Source organism: Glycine soja, chromosome 9 (genome assembly GCF_004193775.1).
Source record: "Glycine soja cultivar W05 chromosome 9, ASM419377v2, whole genome shotgun sequence".
In the NCBI taxonomy this organism is placed as follows: Eukaryota; Viridiplantae; Streptophyta; class Magnoliopsida; order Fabales; family Fabaceae; genus Glycine; species Glycine soja.
In genome coordinates this window covers 5,609,465-5,628,312 of record NC_041010.1, presented here as the reverse complement: position 1 = coordinate 5,628,312, position 18,848 = coordinate 5,609,465, and the positions used below count along the sequence as shown (strand labels likewise).

The following is an 18,848-nucleotide window of genomic DNA, read 5'->3' as shown; positions in this document are numbered from 1 at the left end:
AAGGCGGGAATAAGATAGGACAGAGTGTAAAGGATACCGAACATTACTTGCGGTGGTATCAGCTTGAGAAGTGAGTGCACGGTGGTAATCTTGGAGGTAGGTGGGTGCTTGTTTTGGTCTCGTGGAGCGGCGTAGGGAAGGGTAAGTGGTGTGAGGGGTGATGGATTGACACTGGGTGGGATGGGAGAGTCAAATTTATCGGGGTTACTTGAGAAAGGAATGGTGATATATAAGTATGAAGGGTGGGTAAGGTTTGGTCATCAGGAAAAAATGGGAAATGGTCTTCATAGAAGGCAATGTTACGAGATGTAGTGATGCTATGGGAATGAAGGTCATATACAAGATATCCTTTGGTGTGTGGTTTGAAACCAATGAAGATGCATGGGTGGGCACGAGGGTCAAGCTTTTGTCTGTGGGATTTGAGGGTACTCACGTAACACATGCAACCAAAGACTCGAAGATTGGAGATGTCACATGGATGCGCATATAACTTCTCGTAAGGAGATTTGTTATTTAAAAAGGGAGTAGGAATGCAATTAATCAAGTATGCTGCATGAGGTAATGCAAAACACCAAAAATTAAGGGGAGGATTTGCTTGAAATAAGAGAGATCGTGTAACATTCAAGAGGTGTTGGTGCTTACGTTCAACAATGCCGTTTTGCTCAGGAGTTTCAACACAAGTGGTTTGATGGATGATTCCCTTTTGAGCATAAAAATCATGTATAAGAAATTCAGCACCATTATCACTACGTATAGTTTTTACTTTTCCATTAAATTGCGTTTCAATATATGTAACAAAGTCAATAATGATCTTGCGAGCCTCAACTTTTGTTTGCATTAAGTAAATCCATGTAAAACGAGAGTGGTCGTCCACGATAGTTAAAAAATAGCGATGCCCATGCATAGAAACTTTTGAACATGGTCCCCATATGTCTACATGTATAAGATCAAAGATGTTAAATGCGTGTGAAATGCTTGAAGAAAAAGATGATCGTTTATGCTTTGCATAGTGACATGTAGTACATACGAAATTCTTATTATTATGCAAAGAAGGATAGTAAGATTGCATAACTTGCAGTCTTTCAAAAGAGGGATGACCCATACGAAAATGCCATAAGTCTATAGGAATGACATTACATTTTGGATGAACAATGGTGGAACATATGGTATGTGAGTTGGGTAGTTTTAAGGTGAACCGATAAAGGCCATGACTCACTTCAACTGTACGAATCTTCGCTTTGGTGTTGGTATCATGCAAAACACAAGTATTAGAAGAAAAGATTAGTTCGCAATTAGTTGAAGACACGAGTTTGGATATGGAGATGAGGTTAAAAGTAAAGGACGATATGTATAGAACATCATTCAAGATAATGGAAGGGGTAAGGTGCAATGTTCCTGAGTGGGTAGCGTGAACGTGTTGTTCGTTTGGTAGTTTAACCATGATGGGACTGACTTGGTGATATGAATGAAAGTTGGTCAAGGAAGAGGAGACGTGGTCAGTTGCTCCTGAATCTAATATCCAGGAGATGGAATCTGCTGTTTCAAAAGAGAGAAGTGTACCTGTTGTGGTGTTAGTGGAGCATGAAGAGATGGAGGCAACTTGGGATTGGGTAGAGGTTGAGCTTCTTGAAGATGGTTGTTGTATTAAAGCGAGCAATGCTTGGTACTGCTCTGGTGAAAAGCGAACCAAATCTTGAGACTCATGGCGCTGCATTTGGTCACTCGTGGCTTTTCCTTCTACTACCACAATGTTATTTGCTACCACTTTGCCATTGCCGAACTTGTATCCTAGAGGAAATCCGTGCTTCTTATAACATACATCTATGGTATGTCCTATTTTCCCGCAGTGAGTACATGTTTTTCCGTTTCTTGTATTGTAACTTTTGCTTCTTCCTTCATAGTTTGAAGGCACACCGTGTTTCTTGTAACAAACACTCTCAGTATGGCCAATTCGTCTGCAAAATTCGCAAACAATCTTGACAGCATTGATCGAAGCGCTTTCTTTTGATTCAAGGTTGAAGTTTGGGAGGGAATTAGTACCTGATAGCTGACGTTCTTGTTGAGCTACATAAAAGAAAATCTTTGGTATTGTGGGCATGGGTTCCATGAGCAACACATGAGATCGTACGTTGCTATATTGTTCGTTTAATCCTCGTAAAAATTGCATGGCTCGATCTTCTAACTTTCGTTGAGCAATGGTAGTGAGGACTGAGCAAGTACATTTAATGGTGCATGAACAAGTGGGATCGGGTCTGAAATTTTCAATTTCATCCCATATGATGCAGAGCTTCGTAAAGTATTTTGTGACAGAGAGGGTACCTTGTTTCATTGATGAAGCTTCCTGTTGAAGGTCAGAGATTCTCAAGAGATCTTCTTGCACATATCGAGATTTCAGATCATTTCATATTTCCTCAGCTTTGTTCATCCACAGAATACTTTGTCTTATTGCAACTGATACTGAGTGCACTATCCACGATACCACCATGTTGTTGCAGCGGCTCCATGCTCCATAGGTCCTATCGGTTTTTAGTGGTTCCGGCGCATTCTCGTTTATAAATTCCACTTTATTTTTGGCGCTCAGTGCTGTTACCATGGACCTGCTCCATGAGTGATAATTGCTTGAATCCAAAGCTGGCGAGACAAGGGCTACAACTGGGTTTTCGCTTGGATGAAGGTAGAGATAACTCTCTGTGTTTAGTGTTAATTCGTTCATGGTGAATGGAGTCAAGAAGAAGAGAAACTGAAATGTGGATTTGAGTGCGCAGCAGAACTCTTCATGAGAAGAGCTCTGATACCATATCAAAATGGTTTAATGGCCTTAAAGGAGAGAGAGAAAGAAACATTGTTCACGCACGTAAAGTGACCAAATGACTGCATGCTTTTCATTATTGTATTCGTAAAATATTTATACACTTGAAGGAATGAGAAAACAATGTTTAGTTAGTCGTTATACCAAAAAACTAATTGTTAACCGTATGTAACAACTCTGCCTAACTAACTCATGATACTAACTCACTCACTCGTGCAACTCACTCACTAATATTCGTTAAGAATTAGTCTATTTTTATTATCAATTAATTAAAAAATATTCTGAATATAGCTTTCAATATAATTACTATAAAAGATAAATAATATTATGATTTTCCGTTGTTAATTCTTAAATAAAATTCATAAGCAGATCTCTAATTAATTTCAAAACTTTATTTAAGTGTGGTTGGTGGTGCCGTTGTTTATTTATTTTTGTTAAACACTGCCGTGGTTCTTTTTGAAAGGAACACTGTCGTTGTTAATTATCGTTTTATATGCCTAATAATCAACAACTGTGTCTGATCCATTACCATTATTAAGATGCTTTCTCAGAGATCACAAGGAGCAGGCATGATGGACGTATGGAAATGACTGGTAGCGTCTGGTGATGTTTAGAACCAAAAAGAACCCAAGACGATAACGAATTAATTTAAAAAATAAAAAATTTAAATTTGGAAAAAGTATTGTAAATCAGTTTTATGGTTAAATTTGTCAGATTTTTTTCGTTTAATTATTATATTTAAAAATTAATTTATTAATAAGTTATATTTTTGTAAATTAATTTAATATTAAATTACAAAATTTAAGCATTAAGTTGCTATTAAATTATTCATATGATTAGTTTATCATATTTTTTCTACATTGGTTAACTAAATTTGACTTTTTATTTTATTTTCAGAAACTAACTTATCACTCCACACACGTTTAGAGATCAAAATTGATATTTATCTAAAATCGAAATATGTCATAATTTCATATTCCTTTTACGAGTTTAATCAGTCAATTTGAAAAGGATTATTTGTTAAGCAAAAAGTACAAAGGAACAAGTAAAATAGAATTAAAAATAAATTAATAAAGAAGAGCTTTGGTCCATAGGAGAGGTACTATAGTTGTTGTGCCATCAAATCAACTTGGAGACTCTGATAATAAAATGTCTTTTAATTTTAAAGCGCAATATATGTTTTCTGCTTCAAACTCAGCCGAATTATAGCTTCAGTTCAGAACCCATGTCCCCATCTCTGAAAAGAAGAAAACCACCCATCAACCTATTATTCAAGTTTTTTTTATTAAAAAAAATCATTCACAATTCAATTAATTCTAAAATCAATATATTGAGGAAGCACGTTTTAACCTCCAAGTGATCGACTCCATACTCCAAAATTGAATAAAAAAATAAATATCAAAGCATGGGAGGAATGTAAAAAAGAAAATGAAATTCATTGCTCAACAAGATCAAGATCAATATACAAGGAGAAAAAAAAAAGGTACAAATTTAAACATAAATCAAATCCATTTACATGAAAACCTTGGTCAAAACTCAAAATTCAACAAGGGAACAAAAGCTTGTGATACAAAGATGTTGATGGAGAATTAAAGATTTAGAGAGAGAGAGAGAGAGGGAACAAGAAAGCATGATTTAGTGGTATATTTCTGTCTCAATGTCCAAAATCTAGCCAGAGGGGGGTTATATGTAGAATATAATTAAAATGAAGAGAACAATAATAGTATCATTAATATGTATAATAATAATAATAATAATTAGAAGTAGTTGTTGTTTAATAATACAATTCTAAACGTCTAGCACATGAAGTACAAAAAAACTTCCTCTTGATCTTGAAGCACATGGGCAAGAAGCAAAGTCTCCACTGGATCTCAACATCCATGGCCTCAACCTTGCCTTGGCAATAAGGGCATGATCCTGGTGCTTGTTGCCTACCCAGTTCCTTCTTTTCCTCATCAAACACATACATGAACCACATTTTTCTCCTGCTAGGTTTTGATCCAAAGCTTCTCTTTCTCTTGCTCTTGATGTTGGACTCTGCTTCAGCACCTTTTGGGCTTGAACTTGAAGAATAGTTTGGCCTGATGGAGGTGGAAGAAGAGGTGTTGATTGTGAGAGGGCCAAGCATTGGGGTCGAGGGAAAGGTGTCTCTTCGCCTATTTATACAACGTTGGGGACTTGGGGTTGTTGGGTAGACAGAATATTCCCTAATATGACCAATTTCAATGCTTTTTTTTTTTTTGGTATTTTCTTTTTTTACTTCTCTTTTTTCATTTGTATTTTTCAATGTGATTTTCGTGGATTTTACTGTTTTGCCCATGAAAGAACCACAACCCAAATTAGTTTGCCTTTTTAGTGTAGTAAATATTTGTTCTGATAAATGTCAGAGACAATTTGTTGAAAACGTATTGCATTATTAATTAACTAATAAGAGAAATTTAAAATAAAAATGTTAATATATCAGAATTCAACACAATATAAAAATTTATTAAAGATTTAAAATAAAAATCTTTAATTTATTATGAACCTCGAACATATTTTAAAAAAAACTAAACTAAATATATTTTAATAAAATACGCTCTATTAAATATTTTAAATTACTTTAAAAACAAGTATTATTTAAAAAAATGTCATATGATAAATGTTTTATTTTTAACATTTTATTAAAAAAAATGACTTCTTATAATAAACTTACAGATACATACTAAAAAAATTATATTTTATACCCATTTCGTACTTTTCATATATATATATATATATATATATATATATATATATATATATATATATATATTTACTCATTATATTTATTAATTACATTTTTTTCTTATCTCTCTTTTATTCTGAAAGAATATAATTAGTTATAAAAAATACTCATAAATTAAAAAAATAATTGTCTAGAATTGTTATATTTTAATTTTTTACGGAAGAAATAGAAAAAGAAATAAACACAAGTTATTTTAAGCTGGAATAAATACACATATATCTTATCACTTATCAATATTACAAGCTTTCCTGTCAAGACAGTATGTTTGATTCCCACAGGATAAAAAAAAATCGCAAGCTTTTTCCAAAGTTAATTTATTAACAGTAGTTAACTGATTGAAATTTATTATAAAGGCCAAAAAAAATATTATATAAAAAAATGTATGATTAAATCAGCATTAAAAAAAGATTAAAATATAACTTTGACTCCTCTATTTTTTTCTAATCCACAATTTTGATTAACCTATTTTAAAATAAGGATATTTTACTACCTGTTTGATTCACTTTTCAGCTTTTAGTTCTAAAAACTAATTTCTAAAACAATTTTATGCTACTCATTATTTACATTTTTCATCCAAAATCTATTTAGTGTAAAAAATTAGTTTAAAAAACAAGTCTTTTAAAAAGAAAAAAATATAGAAACTATTGAAAAATGTTTCCCTATTTTCTTTTCTATATATTTTTTTTATTTGAGGTTAGTATATGACACTACACACCCACACCGTGAGTGAGGCTGGTAGCCTGGTATATACTGGAGGTTGGTATATGAGTGCATTTCAGAGCTTTCAGAATTTATATAAGAAAGATTTTGGATTGAGTATTTAGATAATAAAATATGATTGAAAAAAAAATTAAAAATAATCAATCAGATTTTTTTTGACAGAAATTAATGAATACATATAAACAAGTTTAAAAAAATTCATATAAACATGTGATGCAGGAGCTGATATATGTGAAATTTGGAAGGTTGTAATCTGCACAGAACCCAAAGGTTGTTATCAAACTTGTTTTTATAGAAAACTGGTATATGCATATCTGACAGAGATTACAGCGTTGATTTCACTAAGGATGCAGGACATATCATGCATCAAACAAGTTTTTTTAATTAAAACTAAAAACAGTTTTAAAAAAGTGAAATAAAACAGGTCCTTAGTCTCAGTTAAAAAAAACAACTTTTGTATAATTATCAATTTTACTTACATTTATTTTTTTTTCTTATATTTTAATTAATTAAATAATTTTTTTACGATATCTTAAATGAATATGTTAGGATTAAGATTCGATTAGATCTAATATAAATAAAATAAACATATGTAAAATTAGACATTGTACCAAAATTGCTAAATTTTAAAATTTGTGAGAATTTTAAAATGAATGGACCAAAATCACATATTCGGTAAAATAGAGGATCAAAATTATATTTTAACCTAAATTTTTTTATATTCTCATTTGTTTAAATTAAATTCATATACAATCATTTTCCAAATCAAAATTATTACTAAAGAGAATGAAATTTCCTATGATGTAGCAGGGAACAACCTAGCATATAAGCTACATCTATTTGTTCTTATTTACTTAAAAATATTGCACAATGAAATTTCCAGAGGCAAAATTATATCGGTGAATGAATTGTGAGAAGAAGGGTACAAATATTTTGATTTCAAAATCAGACTTGGAGGAGTCATATATTACTCAAGCTGTGATAATTTTCAGGGGGCATATGGAAGTAAGTGGAGTTATGCTTTTTTAGTTTCTTAGTTAAGTCTAGCAGCTTGGTTTTCTGTAATTAGTTTGTGTACTGTGGAAGTTGTTGCGGGGGACTTAATGAAGGGTTTAAATGTGTGATGTATTAGGAGAACACACTTAGAGAGGTACAAGAAGGGTAGTTTTCTTTTGGAGGTTAGAGTTTATTTATAAACAAACTGTTTTTTGGTATAAATAATAAATTTTAACCTCTGCATTCCTTTGCTCCTATAATGCTACACTATGTACGTTTTACCTTTAGGTACCTCTGGTACCATTTATTTTATAATATTTGATTGGTTGATTAAAAAAAAACATAAAAATATTGCACATTATATGACTATAATCTGATTTACATAATTTAAGGTGAGTGATTAACAATGACAAAGAATAAGTGAAAGTGATAAAAAAAATGATATTACCTATTTTTTAATTATATATATGAAAGATTAATTAAGATTAGGAGGGAAAATAGGTGTAAACTGAATTAGGTTTACTAGATTTGAGTTAGTCTTGGTGAAAAATTCAAGGCCTGAATTTGACTGAATACTGATATTTACCCATTTATAAGTTTTTAAAGATATATATGCTCTGACCAACAAGCCTGTTTAAGAACCTGATTTATCTTGCCAAAATGTATTGCTTGCTAGTAACATAAATGTCCAAGTGAGTAAGAGGGCAACGGTTTCATGTCTAACAAATTACGAAAAGTGTTTTGCATTGATCCATAATTAGTTGCATATTGCATATATATTGAAGTTGTTTCCATTCCATTTCTTCTTTTGCGTCTCATTCAGGAGCATACCACAACAGTTCCCATAAGAATTTCCTTCTACCAAACTCCTCTATAGGTGTTTTTGTCTGCACAAGAAATAAGAGAAATAAATAGAAGAAAATCATATAAGCCACAAAATGAAGAACAAATATAAAAAATAATAAAAGGGTACGTATTTAAAAGTTTTAAAAACAATGTACGACTTTTTGCAGTCAAAAAACTATGTACTACTTATTCTATTATTCCTTTGGTTGTTTCCCTTTGCTTCAACAGCATGGCAAGACGCATTGATATTAAGTCAAAATTAAGGGGGAGAGTGGGTATGTAATTAAGGGGCATTAATTATAAACATAAACCTTGAACTCAAATAAGCAAAGGAAAATACCGTATAATAATAGCAAATTAAGTATCTAAGTGCTCTTGGAATGAAGTATCAATTCAAGACTAAGGCAGTGTGCCAGATTGGTTACAAAAATTCTTTCAACCTTCTAAGAGCTTTTAGAATGAAGTATCAATCCAATCCTACAATTAACCAGTTTTAAAACCGGTATCAATCATGTTTAAGGGTCATTCGAGTATGGGGAAAGGGTTAGACAGAGATGCAACAATTCAACAGACTTAAGACATGAGCTAAACTATTTTGTGATCATTGCATCGGTGAATGTGTCGTGTAACTTAGTTTGTTGGTGACAGTAAGCTATTTTACAGTGCAGGGTCATTATGTTGTTGGTCTTGTCTGTATACTTTTAGTTTGGAATATATTAGTTGTCTTTAACTTTTGGGATAAGTGGGATTTTTTTTAGTCCTGATGGTTACTTAATATTTGCATTAATGTTAATGTCAAATATGGTACCGGTGTAACCCATGCTAGGATGTTGATTTTGTATCCCTTGCAATGCCTTGGTTTCGGATAGGAAGGGATGATGCAGATTTTGTTAGGTGTTGGGTATATTTTATATTCTCAATATAATACCTGTTTTTTCTGATAAAAAAAAATCGAGAATGGGGAAGTTTAATACTTCTCTATCAATGCAGAAGTTATTAACTTTACCTTTAATTAAAGATCACTTTAGGTTATTAAAAAATTATCCTAAAAATAATAAAATATTAGAAAACAGTGAGATAGATTAACTAGTATTTCTTAAAATATGAAGACGAAGAAAAAGAAAAGGGACAGCTCCCCGCAGGTTCTCAACCAAACCAACCACTAGAGCTAAAAAGACTAATACGAAGTTTTAATATAAAAATGTTATTTTAAAATTTAATTTATATGAACCAAATAGACTATAAAATCATATGAGAAATTTTTCTGCGTATCATTTTGTTTTAGTTTATTAACCATCAAGTACTTTTAGTACTGCACTAATTTTATGTGCTGGGTGTGATCTAATTAGTTGGCTTATTTTTTTAAATTTACTTATTGCACAAAGAAATACTTGGAGAGAGCATGGTTATCTATCATAAATAATATTTGTGGTTAGGAGTTTAAACAAGTTAAGTTATTCTTGAACTATTTAAGTTCAATCCCTTAGATACTCCATCGAACTCATTTATTTAATTAGGTAAACAAAACTTAAACTTAAGATTATGCTTAATTTTTAAATAAATTAAACGTAAGTTTATCATTAATAACTATTCCATTAACCGTTCATGAATGACAACAAGAGGCTCCACTCTTGTAAACTCCTACGCGTGGTCTTTAAAAAAAAAAGATATATATAATAATTTGAGTTTAATAGGCATTTATTATTTGTATATAAAAAATTACACTATTAATTTAATGAAAATCATGGCTTTCATAATAATTATTATAAAAATTAATAAACTCAAATATGATAATTTGTGATCAAGGACGAACCTATTTTTTCTTGTGGGTGGCCGACCGTCGTCCCCCTAAAATTTACACTTAGGTAATTACTTTTATTAGTATTTTTTATTTTGAATTTGATTGTAAAAAATATATAATACTTACATGTTTATCTTCTATTTTTTTTTCTTTTTTATAGTCTTTATCGTAGAGATAATAATATTTTTCTATTTTAAAATAAAATATTTGGTTATTATTTATTTTTTTAGTAGTTGTTCTCTTTTACAATCCATTATTTATATTTTAAAAGCTTAAACGATTGCATTAGCTGTCAAGACTTTGTTGGTATTTTTTATATTTATTTAATTATAATTGATTATTAAAGGCTAGCTATTATTTCCATATTCTCTATTTTTTTTTAATTGTTCTTCTTGCTATTGTTTGTGAGGTTCTAACATGTTTTTTTTTATATCACAAGTGTACAAGTCCAAACATGTCACCGTGCAAACCTTGAAAAAAAATATGCTTATCAGGTTACACTGAAGGTCTACCAAAATTTGTTTTCAAAGAATTATCTTTGCAATAACAGAACATTCATCTTCTATTTTCCTATATCGAAGGAAAATTTTTATATAATATATTAAATACTATTATTGTTGTAAATAAATTTAGTTTGTCTCGTGTATAAATAAATTTTCTATTATATATTTTAAAATTATTTTTAAAATCATATTATTAAAAAAATTCTATTTGATATTTATATGTTTATTGGGTGGTGGACTTTAGTTATAAGAATATCCCCCTCCCCCCACTCAATCTGACTCCGTCCTTGTTTGTTGTTTAGTGTAAAAAAAAAGAAAGTATTGTCAACATATATTATTTATTATAAGAATTTTATTTACTTCTGGTAAACATTTTTCCGTAAAAATCATGAATTTGTAAGGATTACTGTCCTTTTACAAAAAAGAAAATGAAAGTTGTGTACCCTACCGACAAAAACTGAAAATAATAATTAAAAGTCGTAAACATTTGTCTATTTTTGGGTGAAGGGAGAAAAGATATAGGAAAAATAATAATAAAAATAATTAATAAGTGATGTGATAACTCAGGAGAAGAAAGAAATTAAAAGAAAAATACATAGTTGTAAGAGAATGATATACATAATTGTATAATTATAGTTTTTTTAAAAAAATCTGATATTAAAAATTAATAATATAATTCTCAAAATTCTCAAAAAAATAACACGTGTCTCTTTTTATAATGAGAGTTAATTCTATGATATTTTAGGTACGCTTAATTTACTTGAGAGATAAAAAAACAATATTTTGATTCCTTAGTTTTTTTTTTCTCTCTCTTTGTGGTGAGTAAGATAGAGAGATTATGCTAGTGTCGAGAAGATGATGTTTTATGTTAGTGGATATAATCTCTTAATTAAAATCACTATGCTCATCAAATAATAAGTGTCTTAAAAGACTATTCCATTTTAATCCATTTACAACATAGAGATCTTAATTAAGAATTAAGGGCATTTTTAGTTACTAGAATAGGACAAGATATTGTAATATGTTATTTATTGTACCAATAAGATATGCAATGTTATCCCATTGATCTTGTATCTTATCACGTTAGTCTAGTATATTTTTTAATCCGAGAGGAGAGCTAAGTTAGGAAACAATAAAATTTTTATTTTAGCATAAATCATATTTTTTTGTCTCTGAATTTTTTGACATTTATAATTTTGGTTCCTAATTTTTTTACAAATAGTCAACGTGCTCAAACTTTTTTTCCGTATAATACTTTAGTCATCTCCGTTCATTTTGAATGTTAATTGATTATTTTGAACATATTTTGTTTTGAAATAAATACTAAAAAAAGAAATATATATGGTGAGTTGGTTCGCGGAATTAAAGCTGATGACACGAAAGGTGAAGATTGAAAAACGATGGCTAGCTAGTCCACCATGCATGTCAGCGACACGCCATAACGTTAGCACCATGTCTGCCCTAGACATAATCATCCCCAAAACCCATGTTTATCACGTTTTTATAAGTGCAAAAAAAAACTAGACATAGTTGCTTCGTAGGTTCCTTCAAAAGCCATGTTTATCACGTTTTTATGAGTGCAAAAAAAAAAAAAAAAAAAAAACTAGACATAGTTGCTTCGTAGGTTCCTTCAGTCATATTAGTAATGCGGAAAGTTGAAAAACGATCGATCTTAGTTAGCCTTTAAAAATTGCAAGGTCGACAACCCCTTTTTAATTTGATCCATTTCAAATCAAGGTCGACATATGCAAGAAATGCGAGCGAGACAACTATTTTGATCCATTTTCATATATTAATATATAGAATTATATTAAATCACCTAGTATAGCAACAAAAAATTATTAAGTTGCTATATTTTTATGCTTAAAAAGGAACCAGAACTAGAAATGGGACCGTTGTTCTCTTAATTAAGAAAGGTAATTAAAATGTACATTTAATTGATAGATTGTTTAATTAATTAATAACCCAACTTGTGTCATATAAGACAAGACCAAAGATAGCGCATATCAATCAATATCCATGATTTTCAAATTAAATTTAAGTGTAAATGTAATAACTAATAAGTTCATAATGCCATGACCATGACTACTGATATGACCCAAATAAATCAATCAATAAACAAACTAACTTTGTGTCTAGATAATCACAAAAAAAAAGAAAGTGTCTAGATCCATTAGCGCGCTAACCTTTTCAGAAAAAGTCTTAGTTAGAGATATATTTTACTTATACTCATTGCGGCCACAATGTATCTACCATATGTTTATGTTATACTCTGAGCCAAATAAAAAAATAAGTGTCCACTTGCCGAAATTGTTTCTTATGTAGTTTAAGGAAAGGGAATAAGTACTATGCACGTGACTTTTGCACGCTTGTGTTTTTTTTTTTTAATTCATGGAAATGGTTTTTAAGAAAAAAATATATTAAGTAATAGAAACAAGATCTTAATACAAGTCAATATGTGTAAGTATATATATATATATATATATATATATAATATTTTTTTATCATATAATGCAAAATATATAAATATTTTTAATAATTAAAATAAGTGGATAATATCTATTTTGTATACATTTTAAAAAATTAAAAATAGTATTATTAAGTGTGTATACTACTACAGTTACATATATTATATTATTTTTCCTTTTCTTTAGAATATATAATTTTACTATATATTAAAATATTTTATTTTGATTTTTTTATTATGTTAACATTAATATGCTTATAACATATACTATCATATAATATCATTAGAAATCCTTCATGAAAAATTCATTGAAATATTTTGACACAAAGATTACTCTTTTTAGTATTTATTCCAACAAATATACTTTTATATGATGAGCTAATATTGCACGATTATGTTAAGGATACATTAAGAAAACTTAATAGATAAAATATGTTGAGTTCAAAGTGCTTATATTTTAATTATGGCAAATTTGTTGAAGACAAATCAGAAACCTTCTAAGTTAAAAATCATTGATAAGTTTGCTTAAATGTATTTAGAAAGACAAGTTCAATGAAAAACATCAATTGAAGTAAACTAAAACAACTCACAAGATACTCAAAAAGTTGTGAGAAAGGTCTTAAAAGATTTAAATGTTCAAGGCTATATATTGAGATGAACTTAGTAAGCTCACTAAACGAAAAAGAAAGTGTTGGTCATGTGAAGGAGTCATTTCTCAAGAACAAGAAGAATATTGCTCTTAATAAAAAATTATGAACACTAATGAAAAACAACATATGCAGCATAGTTCTTCATTAACAAAAGGAAATACTTTTGAAGGACTTATCTTGAGCTATAGAAATGAGTTTGAGGTGATCTTGGAGTCTATGAAAATATTGAAGAAAGATCTATATTTATAATGAAGAAATCGTGAATTGATGAAGCTTGGATCATAATCTGAGTATAACTTGAAGTTGGAGACGTTGTTTTGTTTGGATAACATGATACAACTGCAATGTTTTAAACATATTTTTTGAGCTATAAAGGTCTAAATGATATCAAACTAGTGCCTAAATTTAAAGGAACAAATTATCTAACACTCTTATGAATAAATCAAAAGCCAATTTGGGTAATAGAAAGGCTAAATAAATCAAATACAATAGCAGACATAACATGCTACAATAAGTTGCATGTCAAAGTGATGGAATATAAGTTTGACATGTTACACTATCAAATTATTCCTACAATAAAAACTTTAATTGCTATCCATGTACATCAAAGATCCCTCTTAAACTATATCATAGATGAAGATGAATACATCAATAAGCTTCACTAGAAAATTGTTGAGAAGAGTTCATCAAAATGTATGCTCAAATGCTTGCTCAAAAAATGTTGTGATACTAGTAAAGTTAAAATGGAATTGATAATGCCTATGTAAAGCATGCATAGCTTGTGCATGAAAATATATTTGAGCATTAAAGTTGAGAAGAATTCTGAACAACACATTTTCTTAGTGTGTACATGATCTTCCACAAATTTTTGACCTTTTGGAGAGTATAAGACCATTTACTTCCAACTTAAGCCAAGAATCACTAGTAGATTCTTCCTTCCAAAGGTTAATCTTTAATGATCTTAAGTTGGCAACAAGAAATTTTATAGTTTAGAATTTTCTTGGTGAGGGGATTTTGGAATTTTGTTGAAATGTTGGATCAATCCGAATGAGAACCCTACAACAAGGCCTTGAATTAGAATTACAATAGTAGTGAAGAGTCTCAACTTGACCTAATGGATGTTGATGGACAACCACCTGAGTTTTTATTGCTTGCATGTACCAATGCTGAAATTGAAGCCATCACACCTATACTTGGTCCACCTGGTACAGAGAAGGAATCAATCAAGAAGGCAAAGTTGGACTTGAGTTTAAAGATCTAAGGCAAAAATGTATAAGAGTGAATAGGAAATATATTACTATTATTATTATTATTGAACATGACATAGATTATATGTTTTATGGAAAAATAAAATAAAATAGAAAATATTTCCTTTATTAAAAAGAAACTAGCATTTTAGTATTTTTATTTTTTGTTGGAAAAAAATTAGAAAGAGAAGATGGATGATGTTCCAGTCCAAGCCAACTTCCACACATATTTACCTTATGACAAGAAACCAAGTAGGGGTTTGAACCTCCTACCTGTCAAATGCGAGTGAGTACAAATTAAAATTAGAAATAAGAGTGAATAGGAAATATATTACTATTATTATTATTATTATTGAACATGACATAGATTATATGTTTTATGGAAAAATAAAATAAAATAGAAAATATTTCCTTTGTTGTAGATTATCAAGAAGCTATTTACATATATAAAAGGATTGAGAAGCTGCAAACATAACTCTTTCATCCTTTATCAATCAACTTGATGCATACTAGGGAGAAGATTTTGAAGGTAATTAAGCTCCTCCTTCTAGTTCTCTATCTATTTTACATTTTTATTCTTTATTCTTATTCCCTTGCTAATATATCTTGCTTGACGATATCAAGCTCAACCTTGCCATACATTCTTTATCTAGCACAATTCCTAAGACTAATAAAACTATGGGGTTTTTCCATGTGCATGCTCTGGGTTCGAAGGTGGACCCTCCTACCCTTGCTCTTGGTTGACCATCTTAGTCGTAATGAGTAATGGAAGTTTTTTGTTTTTGTGTATCTAAACATGTAATACAGTTAAAAATAGAAAAAATGTATATTTTATAAGTATGAAAATAATTTAATATTTGTTTTTTATTTAACTTAAAATATTTAATAAAGTGCATTTTAATTCTGTCATACCAATGCTCGAGAATTTCGGTTTGGTTCAAGAATGAAATCATATATTATCTGTTTTAGTACTATGACTTCAAATATTTAATAAAGTGCATTTTAAAAAGTTCATTCTAATTTCACGAGTGCTTTAGTACTAGTTTTTCAATTTGCTCCTTGGTAATTTTCAACTTTAAGTTCTTACAAGAATGCCATAACTTGGTCCTGAATTATGTCATTGGACTGTGTTGCCATTCTCACATATTGTAATGAGACATCTGGTTGGAACTTAGGATCAATTTCTCTTTATTTTTTTTAGATTGTTCTATTGTGGCAGTGTGTGGAGTCTTGAGTCTTCATCTGATTTCTTATTAAGAGAATGCCATGAGACAGTCACTGAGGCTTATCATTACTTGCTATAACTTGGAATGTAACCTTGTTGTGAATTGCGTTCAAGATATTAACTCTGCTCAATGCTCATTGACTCTTTAATATTGAAACTGTTAGGCAATGAGAGTACTGTGAGCATTAAAGGGAGTGGTGACGTTGCAGGCATTGGTGAGAGGTCACATTCAGAGGAAGCGCACAACAGAGTGGCTGAAAAGAGTGCAAGTACTCTTACATGCACAAACACAAGTATCTGTAGGATTCAAAGTTATCTAGCCACCTTCATGTAATTATTATTTGTAAATTACTACTTCCATTAGCCTCACTATCTTTTTTTATTGTAGAATGAAAAATATTGCTTTTCTTTTGTTTTAAATATATAAATTTGACCCTTTTGAAAATCAAAGTTGATGCACCAATATATAAGTTGATATGACTAGGTTCGTACATGTAGAAGTTAACTCATTCTCTTGTTAACCAATATATCACACGATTGAACATCTTTTAAATTCGTCAATTAATGTATGTTGCATGTAAGTGTTATTTTTAATTATTAATTATTAATATTTTTAGTTATTTTTAATTATTAATATTAATTAAAATCAAGGGAATAAAAATTATTTTTAATTATTCATATTTTTTTTTTCTAATGGGATATCGTTCGGAAAAAATATCAATAATTAAAAATAATCTTTATTTCTAGGACGGTACATATGTAGGCATTGTCTTAGAAAGTTACATTTCAAAGACGACGGTGCCTACGTAAGTACCGTCTTTGAAAGTTTCCAATTTTCTAAGACGGTGTCTTCTTACTCGTCGTTGAAAGTTGACACTTTCAACGACGTTAGATTCCACGACGGTCAACAACCATCATTAAATGCTGTTTTTGATCGTCTTAGAAAATCATTTTTTTAGTAGTGTTTGGATATGTTATTATTTTGAAATAGATTAATTAATCTATTTTATCTCACATATATCCATTTTTGTAGTCATCATTATCTCGCATGTAATTCTATTAATCCACATGTGATGCAATTATAAATTATTATGATTATGATTATTTTTTAAATTAAGTTTATTTAAATTTTTGATTTAGAGGTTATTTTCTTTATCTATATTATATTTCATGTATATGTAGTATTATATATAAAATGTTTTAAGTAAAAACGTAGAATCTTATGATTTGAGTTGTGATCCTCGAGTTATGATCTTTTATTTCTCTTTCCATCCTAATTAAAATCTCAATTTTAATTATCATGGCGATTTGTGATCCCAAGTTTGTCGATAAAATAGCCTTAACACAATTTAAGAAAGTTGGGAGCGGACGAAACTCAAGGCAGAGTTTAAGAAAGTTGGGCGATGCAAGAGCCTATTCTCAAATCTTTTGATGGATAATCAACCAAATCATACCTAACTCTCTCCAATGCTCACTTCTTTATTACATGGATAATAAACCCCTAAAGAAAATCCTCTTTTTATAACTCTTATGCTTCTTTGTTGGACTTCACTCATTAAGTTCAATTGTTTGTCTCTACTTTTATTATCCAACCCTATTCACCCTATCGAATAAAAAATATTAAATATTTTCATGTTTAAAAATATTAAATATATTAACCTTTATATTTAATCTTTAAAAGAATTAATAAGATATTATAATATTAGTGTAACAAATCGTAAGATAGTATAATATTTTTATTATTGTGTATTTTTAAACTCATGGTGTGACAATATTAAATATATTCTACTAAATACTTTGAATTATATAAAAATATTTTTTTTGTATTTTTAATATAATAAATATTTTATTTTATAAAAATATTCATACTTTTATTATATTATTACGCACATTTAATTGTATCTCACTAAAGGAAAAATGTATTTTTCTCAAACTAGTATTAGAAAAATAAATATTTACCTAATCAAGACAAAAAAACAATTTGTCATTTTATTTTCCTGATTACGTAGCTCTTCTATATAAAACTAGCTACGTGTACTTAGTTATTGTGCAACAACAATTATGGTGCAATTGATAATGGATCATGGATGTATGTGGTCAACAGGGTCAACAATCCATGATAAAATGAAAGTTATGGTAATGGTTTGGCGTCTAGCAAGCAAAAGAACGACAACTTCAAACAATAGATACAGTAACATAACACTTCTAAAATTCCATTAATTTATTATACTTAAATATATATTTTATTTATATTTTAGCATTTTTCTTTTATCTATATTTTTTTAGTTTTAATTTTTACAAAATATGTTTGTTTTTATTTTTTGTCCTTAAAGCGTTTTAAATAACATTTTTTTATTATTTAAAGTATTTTTTTTACTGTTCAAAGCATCATCTAAAACACTTTTTGAGGACAGAAAAAAATAAACATTTTACAAAGACTTAAATATTTTTTTGCAGGGGCTAAATTGAATAAACACTTAATTACATGAATATAAAATATATTTAACCAATTTATAAAATAATACATAGAAATATTTGGCTTTTTTAAGTGAGTTGACAAATTTTAGAATTGAGAAACATGAAAAAAGATGAAAAAAAGAAAATATTTTTAAATCTCTCATGAGTTAGTCAAATATCATAACTTATTTTGAACCGATGAATAATTTAAAAATATAATTTACTAAAAATACATACACGTAATTACTTTATTAGACTCAATAACAATGTGATAAGTCATTGGACTACTAATATCTCTATTATGTCATTAGTTAATATTGTTACTTGACAACAAGGACTAAAGCAAAAAAATATTAAATT

At 29.2% G+C, this 18,848-nt stretch overlaps 1 protein-coding gene across 1 annotated transcript; it reads right to left on the bottom strand.

Annotated features, from left to right (window-relative positions):
• Nucleotides 1-4,299: 4,299 nt before the first annotated feature.
• LOC114367365 lies at nt 4,300-4,960 on the bottom strand. Its single transcript, XM_028324530.1, has one exon. It carries the CDS (start codon nt 4,935-4,937, stop codon nt 4,584-4,586), a length of 354 nt encoding a protein of 117 aa, XP_028180331.1. The 5' UTR covers nt 4,938-4,960; the 3' UTR covers nt 4,300-4,583.
• Between the last annotated feature and the right edge of the window lie 13,888 nt (nt 4,961-18,848).

Bases quoted from the DNA above. Each gene is read 5' to 3' on its own strand.
- LOC114367365 (XM_028324530.1), bottom strand. From the start codon at position 4,937: ATGCTTGGCCCTCTCACAATCAACACCTCTTCTTCCACCTCCATCAGG.